The sequence below is a fragment of the Monodelphis domestica genome, chromosome 6 (assembly GCF_027887165.1).
Source record: "Monodelphis domestica isolate mMonDom1 chromosome 6, mMonDom1.pri, whole genome shotgun sequence".
Lineage (NCBI taxonomy): Eukaryota > Metazoa > Chordata > Mammalia > Didelphimorphia > Didelphidae > Monodelphis > Monodelphis domestica.
In genome coordinates this window covers 215,443,104-215,463,326 of record NC_077232.1, presented here as the reverse complement: position 1 = coordinate 215,463,326, position 20,223 = coordinate 215,443,104, and the positions used below count along the sequence as shown (strand labels likewise).

The window sequence follows — 20,223 nt, the reverse complement described above, 5'->3', positions numbered from 1 at the left end:
GTTTAACTATTAATTGGGTTTGCCTCTTTCCCAAGGACTAAGTTTAAAGAGGACAATCAAATCTGAAGAACCAGACACCCACTCCCAGCTGTTCTAGCCTAGTGCTTTTTTACCAAGCTTTTTTGGAAATCAAGTCACCTCGATATTGATCTCCCCCCCCAATCTATTTAAGCTCCCTCCTTTCCTTAATTCAGAGGAAGTCCCAGGACTGTGGTTTGATGTGTTTTACCAGATTAACCTGTCAGCCTCAATTAAAGACAATAACTATAAACTCAATAACTAGTTTGATAGTCTTGTATTTTTTCAGGTCAGTTAATGCATTTGCCTCAGTTTCCACATCTAAAAATGGGCTGGAGAAGCGAATGGCAAAGCATTCCAGTATCCTAGGCAAAAAAACTCAGAATGGGGTCATAAACAGTCATTTCCATTCCTGGAAATGACTAAACAACAACAAATCATATTTGCAGTTCATTTTTTTATCCACTTTAGCTGCAACATATAGGTAATTAAATCTCCTCTTGAAATAATGAAGTTGGCTATATAACAATAGAAATATAACATCTACCAAAATTTGATTTGTCCCAATTTCATCATCAGAATTCTTTTTTTAAAAAATGTAATCAACTTTGAATTTGTTGTTCAACCCTCTCCTGAGCTATTGTTGAGACTCCGTGGTCCTAAGCAAGGTGCATGAAACTTAGGTACCACAAGGACAATATTGAGCTCCTCTCTGATGCCAAAAGGATGTTCCATGAAGACCAATGGTCCTAAACTATCTATTAGTCCTCTTTCTACCCTAGAGTGTCATAAAGAATCAATTAACACATGTTGTTTGAAAACAATCCGTTTTTAATGCTGATTTTTAAATGAGACAGTTGAGTTTAGATCTGTACAGGTAGAAAAAAAAAAGTCCTTTACAATGAAATCTAATCCAAATCTTAATAAAAAGTGTGTTAAGATTTATTCTAAATCCAATAAAGAGCAAGGCCTGGAATAAGGAAAACATAAATTCAGATGGAGCTTCCTAATACTTACTAAGCTGTATGACCATAGACAAGTTCTTTAACCTCTCAAAATATTTTAAACCTTCACCTTCCATCTTAGAATAAGTACTATGTATTGGTTCCAAGACAGAAGAGTGGTAAGGGCTAGGCAATGGAGGTTAAGTGACTTACCCAAGGTCACACAGCTGGGAAGTGTCTGAGGTCAGATTTGAACCCAGGAACTCTCATCTCTAAGCCTGGCTTTCAATCCACTGAGTTACTCAGTTGTCCCCCACATCTCAGATTCTTTAGATAAAAAAAGAGGACAATAATAGCACATTTCACTTAAGAGTATTTTAAGGATGAAATGTGGTAACAATCATGAAGTACTTAGCACAGAGTAGGCACATAATAATTGCCTATTCACTGCTTAACACCACTCCCTCCCTTCCCCAGAGTTTCTAGATAATATGTTTTAAGTTTCAAGTAGATATCTTCCTAAGGAAATCTTGCCAGGGAAATGACATAATCATCTATTTTATGGAATATGTCAAAGAACAATATGTTTTCCTTTTTTTATGATTTGGTATTATACCACACTTGTGTCCTTGTAATCTGTAGCCTCATTTTCCTCTGACCTTGAGAGCACATTACCTTTTTGCATGTATATTTATGGCTATGTAAAACAGTGCTCTTCCCATAGAGTTTCAAATGCTCCCCTTTCCATCTCCAACTGCTAAAAAAACTATTGAAAAGAACGGTTTTTATTAAAATGATCTATAAATTTCAGTTTTATGTCCTGTTAGGCTAAGTTGGGATGGAATGTGAAAAAAATGAAGATGCTCTGAGTTTTGAAATGCCTACATTGAAATGGAGATTTTCTCATCAGAATTGAGAGAGCTACTTTCTTTGCAAAAGCTATTTGATGATGCTGAATTATTTTCTCCACAAATAAGTATTACAAAGTCACATTTGGTAACATTTGCTATAGTTTCCACTGTCTCTCTTTGACTTCAGGTTTATCTAGTTTTAAAAAATAAAGTTGTCCAGCCAATTTTATTAAACTGAATGTTATAACTCTTTGCTCATTCTAAATAGGAACAATTCCAGGGTTGGGGGAGCTTTTTAACTGAAGCTAAATAGAACCAAGATTTGCAAAGAGCTTCTTAGAATCTGGTGGAGTCCTTGATGAAATGCCAGCCATAAAAATCAGCACTTTTATGTTACTATTTGATAATATAACATAGAAATTTATTACCATTTTTTTTTCATCTGCCTTCTTACATCTTTTGAGTTATTTTAATTTTCTACCTTTTGGATCAGTTAGAATATTTTAACTGGTTTATCTGCCCTTGGGAATCTTTCATGTAGGAATACTCAGATGTTTTGAGCACTATGGAGAAGTGCTAGAATTCTAAACAATTCAGGATTGTTAGTGGAAGGAACACTTTGGGTCACAATAATATTTATTTAAAAGTTTCAGTTGTGAATATTCTAATAATAATGTAATAACTAACTGCCTTTCATACATGCACACATTCACACACACACACACACACACACACAGAATCACAAACATTTGTTTGTGAATCAAAGGGAGGAGGCTATAATCAAGAACAACAATGATATTTGCTGAGGGTGGCTAGCCCAATGCATAGAGTGCTAGCTCTGGAGTCAGGAAGACTCATTTTTGTCACTTCATATCTTATCTCAAATACTTACTTAGCTTTGTGAGCCTGGAAAAGTCATGTAACTATTTGTTTCAGTTTCCTCAACTGTAAAATGGGAAATGACAAACCACTCCAATATCCAAGAAAATCCCAAATGAACCCACCAAGAGTCAGACAAAATTGAAAAGTGACTGATTAACAAACCATTGCATTCAGGAAGATCTAGCTGTAAGTCTCAGCTTTGAACACATATTGGCTTGCAACCCTAGGCAAAGGATTCAATATTTTAACTCACCAGAAATTCTGTAAAGGTGGAACACTAAACTCTTCATGAAGTCTCTTAAAGAGACTGTTCTCCTTGGCTTTGATTCCCTGAAACAACATTTAACACCACCCCAAGACCCACATACCAGCTTCCTTTTGTGTGTTGTCTCTCATATTATATTGTAAACTTCATGGAGGCAGGGACTGTCTTTTCAAAAGTGCTTGGAACATGGTAGGCATTTAGAGAATATTTACCAGTTTGAAATGTAAAAATTTTTTGAAATTGTCTTTTCCACACCTATAAACTATAGAAGAGGTACCAATTACATACATATGCACATACATCTTTATATACACATATATGTGTACTTGGAAATGTATGTGTACATGTATGTATTTATATGTATCTGCATGCAGATATATCCTTACAAATAGTGAAGCATTTTTGAGTTATTTGCCCAATGGACAAAGTAATGGAAAAGAAAAATACACCTTTACAAAAAGATGGTTAAATAAATTAGAATCCTTCTCTGTAAATATATGATTGTTTAACAAAAAGGGCTAATAAGTAGACTATTATGTTTTTTATAAAATATAATAAAAAAGAAAATAGTAAGCATGATCAGAAATAATTTTGTCAAAATAATGGAATAGATATGCTATCATACTGTTATATTTGAACAAGTGTTAAATCTAGTTTCAAATACTATTATATAATAATGCAAAACTGAAAAATAATAAAATTTCATCAATTAAAAGAATTTTTAGATGATATATAACATAGTCAAACTATATTAAGTAGTAAGATATAGATCAAACTTTAAAAAAGTAATTATTTATGATCAACAAAAATGTTCACATGTACAAGTGATACCAGTGATCACATTTATTTGGCACTTTGTGGAAGGAGTTCAAATTTGTATGTGATTTATAAAAGGAACTGGTATATAAGAAATATTCTCTACCAACATAAACTGACAACTACACTACAAATTAGATTTGTGTAGAAAATATATTCTGTGTCACATAGAAAGTGAATTTAGCCACGTGGCTATGGGAACTGGATCTAACCAACTAATTATTAAATTTTCAGTGTGAACATTTATAACTTGATAATCAGCAAATATTATAAATCAGAGAATATTTTTTCTTTTGTTGATTTCTAAGCTGAATAAAGTGATGGAGAAAATTAATATGTAGATTAAATATAAACATATAGTATATGTTATTTCCTACATAGCTGATTGTTAAATAATTATCTGCCAACTCTTGAATTTACTTATCCAGTCTTTTTCCAGTCTTCTGTTTGAGTTATTCCATTTTCTTAAATGGAACATCTAGTTCATTTGCCTTCCTCATCATTCTTCTCTAAATAACTTCCCAACTTTTCAGTTACCTTCCTAAAATAGAGTGCCCAAAATTTAACTCTCTTTTAGATGAGATCTGACCTTGGCAACTGTATATGGCAGGGCTTTAATCTCTCAAGTTCTAGGTATTATTCCTCTTGATGCAATATAAGATTCCATTTGATTTTTATCGTGTTTTTGCTTAAGGTCTTATTGTTGACTCATGGTGAATCTCACAAAATATCTTATATAATTTTGACATTAATTCCACAAATATGATCAAACTCAACTATTTTAGAATTCCTGACCTGGTTCTAACAGATAATCTGGAGAATTTTTGGTAAATTGTTTCATCTCTTTACTTTCTTTAAAAATATCTTTACAATGAAATACTGGAACTATATATTCATGAAGACTCCTTTCAGACTCATTAATTCCATGCTTATTTACTACCAAAAAATTATCTCTCTCTCTCTCTCTCTCTCTCTCTCTCTGTCTGTCTCTCCCCCACCCACCCTAGATGTAGTCTTACTTTAGTTAGAAAATTAGGCATTGAACTTCTATTTCTTTTTTTTTTACTTCTACTTCAAATGATTATTAATAAACTTTATAAAATTCTTTTGTGGAGTTATTGATATTAATTTAAATTTTATATTTCTAAATCTCTATGGCTCTATAACTTAGAAATTTAGCTACTTAAGGTGGAGGTATCCCAAGTATCTGGATTAAATAAAGAATTTCTTTTCTTTTAATATTTTAATTACAAACACTTAAATACTCAAATGGATCGATGACCTCATTTTTCTGGAACTTCCCTCCATAAGGGTCCAGGACATCATTGGCAAAGTTTTAACAAATTCCAGTGCCCAGAGGGCAAATTCAAGCTGTTTGTCATCCCTGCATTACCGGAGAGAACTGAGGGAGAAAGTATTTGCTTTGGGTGAATAGATATAGGGGTGGGGCTTGCAAAAAATATTCTTGAACACTCAGAAGAAGGGGAAAAGGAGAGGCTCCCACAGGGCTGGATCTGCATGCCTGCCAGGTCTTTGTCAAGGAGGGTCTAAGATCAAAGTTCAGAGAATCATTGATTTAGAGTTTTTGAGAGACTTGGTAGATCACCAAATCCAATCCTTCCTTTTGTAAATTAGGACCCTGAGGTACAAAGAAGTTAAAGGAGGTATCTAGGGTAACAGGATTAGGAAATGTTTGAGGAAGGATTTAAATTCAGGTCTTCCTGACTCAAAGTCTAGTGGTCTATCTACTATATTGAAAGCCATCAGTCTTTGCCCATACCAAAATCCTTTTGTCTACATACTTGTTCTCTTGTAATTGTGTTAGAAGTGCCCCATTTAAGAAGAAACAGGATTATTTTTGCTTCTTCCAGCACTGTGAGGATACTAATGGATCCCTCTGACTATCTATCCATGATATCAACAAGTGATCAGGCTATTTTCCTTTTTTTTTTGTTATAATTAATTTAATAATGTCTTTTATTCTCATTCTCAAAGGTCCCCATTAGTGATACATTAAAACTTGTTCATATCCAAAATACATCTCTCCATTGTCTGGTGTTATATTCTCTGCTAATTCTTCACTATTTTACAATAATATTAACTAAATGTTGGGGGGGAAATGACCTTTGTTTTTTCAGGAAAATTGAGGTCATTAAAGATCCTTCAAGATTCTCAAAAGACAATACAGCTTTCTCTCCTTTTATCTAATTCATTGTCCATTAAGCATCCAAGTAAAATGTAAACTTAAAATCGATCCCAGCAATATCAGAATTATTCAAGCCTCTTCTGGACAGAATGTTGGAAGGAGAAAAAAAAAAGATGTTATCTACTTTCCTTTAAACCAGCCAACTCTACATTCTGTGTATATATGTGTACATACATTAATAACTATTTTCTTGCTTCCACAGTTGAGTTACTTGAAATGAAGTGCGAGCATCTGATAGTTATCTGGCTATAGTCCACTATTGGAACTTACATTCATCTACACATACAGAGAGCCAGAGACTTGTCAGACTCAAATAGGCTACCACTTAGGAGGCTGAATCTCAGTTTATTTCACACATTTCAACTATTTCCATGTGGATTCAGTGAGGGTAGTCTGTAATTTGGAGATAAGCCCAGGATTAGTCCTACTTAAAAATCACAAAGCCTTGCAATAGGCCTGTAGCTACCATGTTAAAATATTTCTGAAAACTTATTTGAATATCAGCTTCATGACAACCACTAACTTTGTGAGTATCAGACAGCATAAACAGTGTACATGTACTTAAAATCTTACCCAAAGGCAACTCCATTTACTGCTGGTAAAGAATAGCATCATACTTTAAGACTGAAGCAGTAATCTATTTTACAAAGGCTCTTAAAAAATTAAACTCTAAAGAGGAATGTGCAAGATGAAAATGATTAGAGCTTGACCATTTACCTAAGCAATGTTACCCATACAAATTTAAATTTTACAACTTTGGTAAATTGAGGAAATGTTTTTCACATAAAAATGTGCTACCTGAGCTTGTGTGAGAGATTTTGTGTGAGGAGAAAGTAAAGGGAGGGACATGCAAAAGCAAAGTGAGAGAAACAATGAGAAATGGATAGCAAGATATAAATAGTGAGAGAAATGAGAAGAGAAATGGAGATAGAGAGAGTCAGGGAGGAGATATTGAGATACAGAGGCACAGACAGAAAGATGCAAAGATAGAAACAGATGAAGAGATAATTGGAGAGATGGTGAGACAGACACAGACATAGAATATGAAAATGATTGTATTTTAATGGTTTAGCTAAATTTTCTTTCTAACTTCTTTGAAGAACCTATATTGATAACTACATTTGAGACTTGATACCTGGAATGAAATGAAATATGGAAATGAAGACATGAGAATAACTTTCTATTTTCTGTGAGATCAAGCTCTTTGTCTTACCTTACATACATTTTTCCTGGTTTACTTTATATTAAATCTTTAAGCTATTATTAGCAAATTAGTGAAAATTATCCTCATTCAAATCAGAGAATCCTAGAACTGGTGCTAAAATGAACTTTGAGTAAATATAGTACAATTTTCTTACTTTATAAATATAGAAAGGAGATTTGAGATGAGGAAATTGTCCAAGGTTACTCAGGTAATAATTCAAAGTGCTGATATTTGAACCCAGTCTTCTGATCACAAATTATTCACTTTCTATAGTATAATGATTAAGATACTAAGAAATTATACATTTTCTCTCTATAATGCAATTTCATTTATAAATGAAACATCTGGAATTTTAGGAATCATTCAGGTTATTTTAGGAAATTAGATGATAAGAGTTAACCTTGAAGATGAAGAGTGAAGAATAGAATTTAAGAATAACTTTGTATCTAGCAAGTATGCTAATAAATTACTCTATCAACATATGATTAGCACTAGAGTAGTTTGCTTTCACGATATTCTATAATTATATCCCTAATCATTCAAACATTTTCCTCTAATGGAAATACAGACTTAGCAAAGTTATTGATTAAAAAACTCAATATCTCAGAAATATTAAACAAAGCATATTAAAGACAGAGAGACAAAGACATTCTATTATAGCAAAAGAAACATGTAGTCTGATTGTAGGTCATAGGTTTTTTTTGTTTAATATGGAAAAATCTTTAATTGATTTTATTCATGTAGGGGCTCTCTCCAATGATATAGGTTACACTCTTCCTTAAGTCATGAGTTGTTTTGGCTGAAAAATGCACCTTTTGATAATGTGTTTCTCTGCTTATTCTGAGCAAATCCTAAGATCACAGGGAAAAATTAATTTGCTGAGCCACCCATAGAAGCCTTCCAACTTGGGAAAACATACTAGAATTGTATTCTGTTGGCATATGTATTGAAAACCCAGGTGTACTTGCATTCCACAATCAGGAGTTAGAGTAAAACAGACATTATTGCCAGATATGTAGAGCAAAATATTCTGGAAGATTTGGAGGCTATAGCATTTCCATTTTATGTTTAATTGGACTGGAACATCTAAAAGCACTTGTCTTCAAATTATTGAAATGGACATTACACAGAAATGAATTGATATAAATACCACACAATGTAATAAAGCTTAGAAAAAATGCTATTTGCTTATGTTAATATTGTAAAAGTCACTACCATTATCCCAGATACCCACGTATACAACTTGAACTTCACTCTTCACTCCTCACTTTTGTTCATATCACATAATGTCAGCTATTGCCAAATCATGTCCTTTCTGCCTTCACAATATCTTTCATACATGATCCCTTCTCTTTACTCACAAAACTCATCTGAAGTATTTTTTTTTCATTCATTTCTATCTTAAAATCTCTCTTCACTACAAGGTATCATCCAAAAATGCCAGTGAAATGATTTTCCTAATGGACAGCTTTCATTGCATTCTGCTTTTTTCTACTCATTAAACATCAGTAGATTCCTATTAACTAAAAAATAAAATTAATGTCATTTATCTTTCATTCAAACCTCTTTACAATCTGGTTCCTTCCTTCCTTTCCAAGATAGTTGCATTCCCTTCATATACTCTTCTGAAATGGATATTGTCCTATTTACTGTTTCTCCAGCATAATACTTCAGTTCTCCTCTGCATTTTTGTAGTTGATGTATTGTAGGGTTTGGATCTTCTCTCTTCTCATTTCCATCACTTAAATATCCCTAGCTTCCTTGTTGGTTGATTTCCCCCTCCTACAATGTCCCAGTTGAACTTTCCCTTTAAAGTTACATTCCTTTTGTTCTGCAGAATCTTTGTATACATTTATTTATCTTTTTCATTGGAACATCAAATACCATCCATGAAGATAGGAACAATTTTTCCTTCATATTCTCAACACTTAACATTATTCCTCACAAATAGTAAACATATAATAAATATAAATTTACTGATTTATTATTATATTGTGATTATTTTTCTCTTGCTCTCACAGCCAGGAAAATAAGTGTTTAATATATCCATCTCATTGAAAAAATATTTTGTTCAAAGAACTAATCATGAATGTTGATGATTGTTTGAAAATAGGAATATAATAAGAATATTAAAGGAAATAAAGTCACAATAGTGCAAGGCAAGTAATCTAAGTTTTTTACAAATCTGCAAGTAGATATACAATCCCTTTTAGTATATTGTTCTCCTGGTGGCAATTTCAGTTTTAATTAAAAACATTCTCATCAATATGACCCCCAATTGAATATATTTATATATGTCTATACCAGAACTTTTGGGATACCAGGTGGCAAAGAGAAATACTGGGTGTTTTCAAAGGAACTTGATTTTATGTTCTACAGTGTAGCAAGTAAATATTCTTAGCACTATTTCTTCTTTCCATAAACTTTGCTGTTTAATTGTTTGAGAGTCAGATCAATCAATCAGAGAAGCACATACCATCTTTTTTGAAATTACATTTCAATTTAGTTTCCATGGTTGTCATATGGCTTTACATATATAGTGAAGGATCTTGAATGTGTGTATATATGTATATTATATACATGTGTGTATGTGTGCATGTACTTATATATATCTACATATATACATATGTATGTACATAAAGTTACTCAGTTTGGCAATTTTCCTATACATATTTGAAACAAATGGTTTAATTAAATATTTTATAGGGCAGGAATATTTTCCACATTAAGAAATTAGTGTATGCATGATGTATTCTTTCTAAAAACACATTTGACCAACTAGCTCAATAATATAGTAATAAAACCTTCCTCTCATTAATCCATAGTGCATATTTCCAATGCTCTGATGGATTTGTGAACATATTAATATGAGTGAAGACACAGATCACAAACCACATACATCTACCCATCCAGAGTAACTCTCACTGATACACTCTCACAAATTTAACATAGGAGGTGCATGGGGTAGGGACTCTATTTCATAACCTCCAAATATTGCAGGAGATACCATTAGCACATGTGGACTTTCTTCTGTTTTTGGTACAGGACAAGTTGATTATTTCCTACTTAAATGCTTCTCTAACATTCTTCTTCCCACTTTTTTCAGAATTACTTTTCATATATTACATGTTGTAGTCTAAACATAACTATTTTGTGACCCTCCATTGCTCTTGTTTTTATCCTCTTCTTCAATCATTTTTATAATATACTATTCTATAGTAGTTACAAAATTAAAATATGCCAAAATCAATGTCTTGCCTTAAGTTAGATTATATTTAACTCATAAAATAGAAACTAAATTCTTCCTAGAGTTTATCTTCTCATGTATAATATAGGAAGTAGAAGGAGATTTTCGAAGCCAGAGAAAATTTCTAAATAACTTTTTATCTCCATAATTGTTTAAATGCAAGATAATTATATACATTGCTTACAGTTTGAAATGGATTTCCATTTCTTTTTTTTTTTTTCATTAAAACTTACCTTCTATTAGAATTACTCCATACTAATCCATACTAAGTATTGGTTCCAAGGCAGAAGATCAATAAAGGCTAGGCAATTGTGACTTGCCCAGTGTTACACAGCTACGAAGTATCTGAGGCCTGATATGACACTAATACTTCCCATATCTAAGCTTGACTCTCTATCCACTGAGGCTCCTATCTGTCCCTGAATTTCCATTTCAATATGAACTTCTTTAATTCTATATTTTTAATATGCTTATAATATTATAACAATAATGTATATGATAATGTAAATAATATATTTAATAACTGGGATCACCAAAAATAATGCAAGATCAATTCATTGTTGGGAAGTAGAGAAATGTTATGGTGAAGATATTTAATTAAACAAAAATAGCAGAATCAAAGAATTTCAGTAGTCTTCTAGACTAGCCAATATACCAAAAAGATTCTTGACTATAATACAAAGAACATTTTTATTAGATTTTATACATCAAAACTTCAGACTTATTAAAAGGTTTTTGCCATTCACATATCTTTATGGGGACTTCCTTATTTAGAATTTTAAAATTATTTTTTGCAAAATATCACTTTAATGCCTTTTTTTGGATAGAGATATTTTTGGGGAAAGATACAATTTAAAGGATAATACTAGTTCCCTAATAACAGAATTAAAAGTCAATAATTCAATCAAGAAATATTTGTATTCTTGTAAACAAGGAATAATGTTCTAAATTGACTAAATGAAATTAAAAAAATATTTATATTGTACTTTCTGTGTATAGCACATTATTTGGTCCTGGGGAGACTAGTAGTAGTAGTAGTAGTAGTCTCTCCATAACCGAGGATGACAATTGTCTTTGTGTGTTTTCATCTATGATAGATGAGTGTGCACAAAGACACTTGTGCGTGAAGGAGATTTAAATGGAAAAGTCGTTGCACAGAGACAGCCCCACTCTTTCGGCATTGGAAGCCTGGGTCCAGTGGCACGAAGAGTCGTTACCCCTGGAGACTTCCTCAGCTGCATTGGATGGCCGTGTTGTCTTTTGTGCTCCAACATGCCCTAAGCACTCCACAGTGCTTTGCTGCGTCGCCATCTCAGCCGTTGACCCTTCTTGTTGGTTTCTTCTGCCTGTTCAGCCGAAGCAGACTTCACATGCTGGGTGAGCAAAGCCCTGGTTCACCAGGGGTCGGGGAGGACCCGATGGCTACCCTCACAAGGTTTAGCTGGCCTGTCGAAGCCGTTGCCTGGGGTGTGGCCACTGCCGCATGCTAGCAGCTACTGGGAGCCACAAGTGAGAGCTGGGTGTCAGGTGAGGGTCAGAGGCTGGAGAGCTGCCCTAGGAGGGCACAACAAGCCCTCCATACCAGAGATATTACCCCTCCCTGAGCACCCCATACTATGGATTGATCAAAGCATGTCATTTTCTCTTCCCTATTTGATACATGCCCTCTCAGTAGTCCTGTATCAGCATGTAATAATGATGTTGGAAAGGAAAAAAAAAAACAAACAAACAATTCTTATGACTGACAAGTGGAAACACTTGTAGTTAGAAGGAGAGAAGAAGCATAGTTGAAGTGAAAGTAAAGTTTTGTCAACTTGTTTCCAAGCTCTAGTCAAGTCTGACTATTTTGTTCTCTTAAAGTTTCAGATGTGTCCATAATTGGAATCCACATCTGGCCTTTAGTAGTAGATACAAAGAAATCCTTGTCAGAAAAACATTTGAGTTAATATAAATTATATATATATATATATATATATATATATATATATATATATATCAACTTACTACAAGGGAAACACTTATATAGCTCCTTCTATGTGCTATGTGACTCTTCTAGTATCCAAAAGCCTCTCCCAGTATATCACACCCTTCTTCTGAGGATTAAACTCAGGACCTTAAGCTTTGGAGACTGACATACTGGCTTCTAAACCAAAGAGTCACTTAGCTTTGGCTTGGGCTTCCTCCCCATCTGAAGTGGATTGTTAAGCCTGAGTTTCCCCTCAGGGTGGATTCTCACAGGAACAGGGTCAAACTTTGGGGTCTACAACCTACAAGCTAGTCTTAAAACCTAGGGTTCACCAGATCCCACTTGGCCACAAGTTTGGGGTCTCTAGATTCCATGTTGACAGTTTATATGCATTTAAAGTTAATAAAATATGGTCAATTACTTTTCAACCCTAAAAAAGGGATTCTTTATTGATACATTTTTTATTATTGTATCTATTCTAGAACTACTTCACAATTTCAAACTCTTCCAAATTTACAAATCTGTGGCTATTTTCCTTCTTTTCAGCAGCAATGCTAGCACTAGCAGCACTATGTTCTTTTAGTAACACTGATAAGAGTTTTACAAGGAATTCTCCCATTATTGCTAATTAATATTATTTTTCTGCATAATATTAATTTGTAATACATTTAAGGAATGTCGATATAATTCTTCCTCCTTATTACAAATCCTTTCTAGAATATTCTAGAAAGTAATAACTCAGGAATCTATTTTCTATTTTCTAATCTATTTAGCTTCCTTCTTGAATCTTCATTAAACGGTATCATAGATTTGGAGCTTCAGGAGATCTTAAATGCCATCTAGTCCAATGTCTTAATTTTATAGATGATTTAATTGAGACTTAGAATGGCCAAATGATTTGCCCCAGGTCACATATGGCAGAGCTAAGATAGAGACACTAGTCCCCAGCTTCCAAATAGAGCAGTCTTTCCTCTCTACTGTATAATCATCTCAACCCTCATGCAAATTAGAACTTCCAGAATACAAAAGATCTGTTCCCTCTTCTGACTAGCTGGTTTTTAATTCAATTGCATTTTGAGGAAGAATACTTTTCTAAGAATTTTCATCTCAAGAAAAAGAGGCAATCTAGTAAAGTGTGTTCCCTTAGTAATGGAGCCCAATCCTATTATATGTACTTTCTCTCACCATTTTTTCTTCTTTCTTCCTTTTGTTTTGATTTCCTATTTCTACAGGCACTGAGATACTAGGCCTTCTCTGATTTGGATTGGGGATGAGGATCCTGAGAAGCAAAACACATACATAGAATAGATTCCTTCAAGTTCTATTCCTTTGAAATGGAACCCATTATAAAACACTTGTTGCATACTGCCCCAATTCTATGAGAATGATCCAGAAGAAGACAATCATAATGGCAGAATAACAGGAGGAAATCTAGCATAATTCCCCCTCCCCATTTCCTCCCTAAAGATTTAGAAAATGAACCATACCAAATCCTGATTGGGAAGTACAATTTTAAAAAATCAATAAATCATTTTTTCCAACCCAGATTAATATAGCCTAGGAAACCTGTGGGAACTGGTTATGCAGATGGATCTGGCCAAGAGCATACCTATGGAACACTCCAGCACTCAGAAATTGAGGGAAGGTAGAGGCTGTGCACCACAGCAGGAAGAGGTCCTAGGGGTCCTTGAAATAATTCAGGGTACAAGAATAGGTATCATCCATCAGGCTTTTTTGTTCTCTACCAAATTCTAGGTCACACATTATTTAGAATCCACACATTTATCTGTGATTTTCAAAGAATCAAAATATGTATATTATCTATTGTTAGAATGTGAAACAAAGTTAGAACATCTTGTATTTCCTAAGACAGTGATGACAAACCCTCTAGAAACAGAGTGTGGACCCCAACCTCCAGCACAATTGATGTGGCCACCCCCCAGATACCATGTGCCCCACCCTAACCCATACTTCTACACTTTCAACTTGTCCCCTTGATCCCCTTATCCCAGACAGGGGAGGGAGGAAGTGCTTCCATTGGGCTGCATTGCTTTTTGTAATCTTCATGCCACTCAAACCACCTAAGAGATTTTTTTTATGTGAAAAGAAAAAAAATTAAAAATAAATTTGCTTAAATGTATAATCATGGAGAACAAAAACAAAACATTTTCATATATAAATTGTTTTTCATTCACTTTACCTGTTTATCTTTCTTATATATCTTTTATTTTCTAAGTTTTTATATTCAGATGGGCTCCTAATTCCTCTCCTTTTTGAAAGTTCATTTTTATGCAATATTTAGGCTTAACTTCTCAAAATATACTATTTTAAAGTGCAAGTCAGACTTGTTCTTTTCAGAATTTCATATTCCAATTTTTAAAAATATTTTCCATAACTCTACAGTAGTCTTGAGAGTTTCTGGCCAATTTGCCATGCTATTTATAGTTTTTCTTTTGCCTGTCAATAATACTTCTTGTTAGTAATGTTCTTCTGAATTTTGACCATAACGTTTAAACCAAATAATGTTTCTCTGCCATCATCCTATAAAGTCCACATATAAAATTTTGCTTTCTAAGTGAGCTAGCAAAGCTCAGGTAGTTCTCCTGACTATCTGGTATTGGATGTCCTCTTAGAACATTGATAAGAAAAAAGTCTGAGGTAATGCTAGACTCTGGCATCGCCATACAGACATTGGGACATGGGCCTAGGCTCAGACTTAAGACTAAACTAAATAGAGGCTAAAGGCTCTCTGAGGCCATCTAGTTTCCTCTACCTCTTTTTATATATAAAGAAACTTAGGACCAGGGAGGTTAATTGATTGGCCCAGTTCACAAAAATATTAAGTGATAGACATGGATCTGGACCCCAGATTATCTGACTAGTTTTCATATTCTTTCACTGTAACACATTAAATACAAGGCAGAAATAGGAGGGCTGGGCTAGAAATGTAGACCATGCTACTTTTTCTGTAGGAATTACTTAGTGAAGACTTTATTCTTTCCCGTCTTCTGTATGCTTCTGCTTCTGTTTTTATTAATTAATTAATTTTAATTTCATGTCATTTTGAAGTACGGGGAGAAAAGAAGTCATTCAACTCTTTCCCTGAAAGTCCCTCAAATTTCAATTCTTACCTTTGGTGTTTTGCCTATTCATTATATCTCTTTTTATTTGGAAATATGGAGCTTCATAGATTTTCTAACCTCACTTAGAAGGAAATACCTTTGCTAGAGAAGAGGAATCAATCTGAAGTCAGACATAATGAGATCTTTACAACAACTTGAATCAACAGAACTATTCTGTGACTTAGTCACAGGCTATCAATTTGAATAAAAAAAGAAAAACTAGATTGAAGTTCCAAGAATTTAGAAACAGAAAGAGGAAGTAGGTTGACTCAAATCCTAATTTAAAAAAAGCCAGTGGCCTAAGGAAAACTAGTGAAATGAGAAAAAGAAGGTAGAACTGAACTGAATTAGAGAAGGGAAATATATATCAGGGCTATGAATTCTAAGAATATCTGTGCAGAAGATCTGGCCCCTGATAAAAGCTAGGTACTCACTTTCTCAAGGACTCAGGAAAGTATTGAGAAAAGGTCTGCACCTGCCCCAATTTCACTTCCTACTGCAGACATGATACGGTTATCTGTTTTTTTTTTATTGTTCAAATAGTTCAATTAACCAATTAATCAATCAATGGCATTTATTAAGAACTTTCTTTGTGCTAGGCACTGTGCTAAGCACCAAACTTAAGTATTAAAAAATAATGTAAAAGACAATTTCTGCCCTCTGATAGCTTAAAAGCTAATGAGGAAAACAACATGTAAATAAATATAAACAAAGCCAATTATATACAGGATGAAAATAGCTGGACAAAAGGCACTAGAATCAACAGGTTTGGAAAAAAAATTCCTATGAAAGACAGGAGACTAGAGAATTTATATAATGCATTGCCCCTGTCCTCAAGGAATTCATAGTTTAGTGGAGAGATAAGCTGCTATATCTAGAGAACAATATAAATTATCAAAATTTAGGTTTATTAGAGAGATTCAAGACATGAAGCTGGAGCAGGAGGTAATTGTAATCATATAAGGTTCCATTTTGGAGATAGCATTTGAGTTAGCTTTTACAGGATAGAAATCCAGTGGGGGAGGGGAATAGGGAAGGAAGAAGAGAATATTTGATTCTCACATAAGTTCACACAAGTTAATGCATTTCAACTAGTATTTATTCATTTCCTACAATGTGCAAAATACCATACTATTCAATGGGGATGTAAAACATAAGACACATTAAACAACATACACTGATCCCTATCTTTGAAGAACTGAAATTTTACAAGAATGAGAGGATGGTAGATGTGGGGCTGAAACAGATTTTGGAAACTACTGAGTCCAATTCCCTCATTTTACATATGAGGAAAAGGAGTTAAGTGAATAACCCAGGGGACACACAATAAGTTGCATAGGATGGACATGAATTCAGGTCTTCCTAAATCCAAGCTAAGAACTATATTTGTCATGTCACATATGGGGGTGGGAATGGGTGGAACAGAAAAGGCAAGCAATCACAGGGAGGCAACTTTAGAGAGAGTCCTGTATAGGTCACTTTATTTTCTTTAGGAGAAAAAAAAGTTGGAAATTGCTGGCTGGATATTTTAATTTTAATTTTTCCCAAATCAGTGACACTATATATTGGTGTGAAAAATGATAAAATCAATGTAGAATTTGATACTAATATATTGCGTTATAGATGCAAAGAAATTAAACTAAATACAGAACTGCCCAAACAAGATTATTAAAGATGAAAAAAATGATAATAGGCAGGGATATTTTTGACCAGTATTCCAAAGAATCCTTTTTATGTGTTTTACAAAGTTAATGATGTCCAGAGCCTTCAGAAAATTGTCCCTTTTCCAGTACTTAAACTACACCTCACACAGAGGGAGAGTCCATCAAAGCCCACAGTGTGAAGATGACATTAATATATTGGCCAAGATAAATGAAGTTGCTATCATTGACCTCTTCCCCTTTTAAGTACTATCAGATGAAAAGTCTGCTGAAGTATATGCAGTCACAAAGTGTTTTACCAGATCACATTTCTGTCACCTAAGAGTTTTCTACTGTGCTACCACCAGATAAAAATCCTCCTCTGATAAATCCTTTACTAAGGCAGAGTTAATTATCTAGATAATTATATAAGATTTCATAGTCTTCTTTATCTATATATCAGTCAACCTATCAGTACTATCTAGTGGATGATTTGTCCCTCCAACTTTCTCCCCCCCTTTTTTAAAGAAGGCATTAGATATATTATACACATTAAGTATCTATTATAGTCTGCAATGGTTATGAATACTTTGTAATAATGAAGGTCACTTAGTAAGATTCAGAAGGAAATTGCTATGCAATTAAAAATTATGTGTGTGAAGTCTTTGCCAAATTTAGTTTAATCTTATGTCTCCTCCTTAGGCCTTCTTCAGTGCCCAAGCCATTTTCTATTCAACATTTTAAGGTAGAAATTCCATTGAAACCAACAGTCAATATTTCTAACTTTTCTTAGCTATTTCATTGGGAGTCAGGTCTGAAATTATACTTTTATTATTAATTTGTTGGGAGCCTTTTTTGGAGTGGAGGAGTTCTTACATTGTCTCAAATTGATCATTAGAGATATAGAGAATCTAGCCATTAAGAAACCTCCAAACTGTACTTGGCTATTTTTTTTTTTAAGAAAAAGACTTTTCAAAGACTAGAGAGAAAATTTAGTTTTTGCCTGAGACAGACTTTCCCGAAATTTCAATTAACCCCCATGATCTCAGGCTGTATTCCCTTTCAAGAAAAAAAAAGAGAATAATATATGATCAAATTACTCCTGTGTCATTCTTCTACACAGCTCAACTGTATAGTTAAATAGAAGTTTCATAGAATAAAATACCAGGTTGGAAATCTGACAAGACATATCTTTCCAAAGGTCAAAGTTAATAGGTTTCTTTTCAAAGAGGAAAGCACATATGAAGATTGTTCAATATTAATAATTATAATTTTTATTCTGAAAACCAATTCTGAAATCTTATTCAAGGAAGAGTTTCTTTGAAACTTTATCATTTTCCCTTTTTTAGGTGAGCCAAATTTTAGGTTTTATCAGAGTGCACAAATTTAAAAGGGAAGTCCTATATGGAAAAATATCAATATACTTTTGTTCCCCCTTTTTTAAATTAAAAAAATGTTTTACTTGAGTTCTCCTTAAAGGTTGAGGTTTTAAGAACTAACTTCATTTTTCTAGACTATGCCTTCAAATATTCACAATATCTTCCTTTAGTTTCTTTCTTAATTTCAATATGAGACAGAGACCAGTTAAAAACAGCCTAACTAATTTGAAGACCAATAATGATCATGATTATTCACCATTATAAACAGAAATAAAAAGACTTGCAGAAAGCCTCACAAGGCCAAGCTGATAATGAATATATTACAAAAACGAAATCAATGAAGAATTTTTAAAAATATGCACTAATTCCCCAATTCTATGAGATGTCCTGAGGATACAAATACAATGAATGAAACAACCCTTGTTCACACAACTGACAACACTACTCAATAAATCATCAGTATCTCTGAGCTAGGTCTAATACAGTTCAGTTACTATCTTGAATCTAAACCATGAGTTCAAGCTGTTTAATGCGCACATCTATTTTAACATAAGTTCACTTTATTTCCACAGATGACAATCCTAACAAATCAATTCAACTATAGAAAGATTAAAAACGATAATATGAACAATGCTACATCGCCCTTGGCTATCATTTTATCAGATTACAAAATACTCAAAGCATTTTTCTGGAAACAGCCTGAATGAAACCATCATATAATCCTTGCATTGTCATTTCCAACCATACCCAATTATGTAGGCTGTAACAGATTCAATTTAAGAGTTATTTATTTGATATTACCTCTATCACTGAAGTCGTCCACTAGAATGATTTCAGCAATCAGACTGTCTGGAGTCCTGTTAATTATACTGTGTATAGTGCGCAGAAGAGAAGTCCAACCTTCATTATGAAAAGGAATAATGATGCTAGTGTTTGGCAGCTTCTCCAGGTACATCTTGTGTTTACAGCTAGAGATGACAGAAAAAGAAAGTTATATTCAAACAAAGCAAACATTTAATCAGTATAATTAAATATTTTGTCTCATTCATTCTATTTTCATACAACTCCAATGAATTATTTGTGTACATTGTCTCAAGCAGAAATTTAAAATGCCATTCATGTCAAATCTCTTTTAAAATTCAATAATTATTGCTTTTTACTACTAGCTAATTAGAAATGCATACTTCAAGATTTTGATTGAATTATACATGCATTGTTATTGCAATTAAAAAATATTTTTTTCTAACCCAACTCTCATTTTTTAAAATCAACATTCTATTAAAAATGTAATTTGGTTAGAAATAATGGGATATCATGAATTTGAGGATTCAAAATAAGGGTTCACACATGAGAAGAACAATGGACAGAAATCAGTTCAAACACTGGCATTAGCAATATGTGAATTTCAAAATTATTTCACCCTAAGCAGACCATTAAAAAACCAAAAAGAGGGCCCGATGGCAAACACCTCTATAGATTCCTACACGATTTGAGGGCTATGAACAATCACATTATAAAGAGACAATCCGTAGTTTCCAACATCAATACTATTATTTCTTCTATTCCTAGCACAGCTATATACTTTACAGTAGTAGTCTTTTGCGCAGCCTTCTTTTTCATACCCATACATGAGAACTCCAGGCATACCTTTCCTTTCACCTGGAAGGGCTGCAAGAACTCTTG

At 33.4% G+C, this 20,223-nt stretch overlaps 1 protein-coding gene across 2 annotated transcripts in view; it reads right to left on the bottom strand.

Moving 5' to 3' along the window:
* The window catches only part of GALNTL6 (polypeptide N-acetylgalactosaminyltransferase like 6), a 1,644,699-nt gene that overhangs the window by 857,085 nt on the left and 767,391 nt on the right, over positions 1-20,223 (bottom strand). For both annotated transcript variants that reach the window (XM_056802912.1, XM_007496117.3), the window contains one exon: positions 19,342-19,508. In XM_056802912.1, coding sequence (XP_056658890.1) covers positions 19,342-19,508 — 167 coding nt within the window. The remainder of the gene's footprint in view (positions 1-19,341; positions 19,509-20,223) is intronic.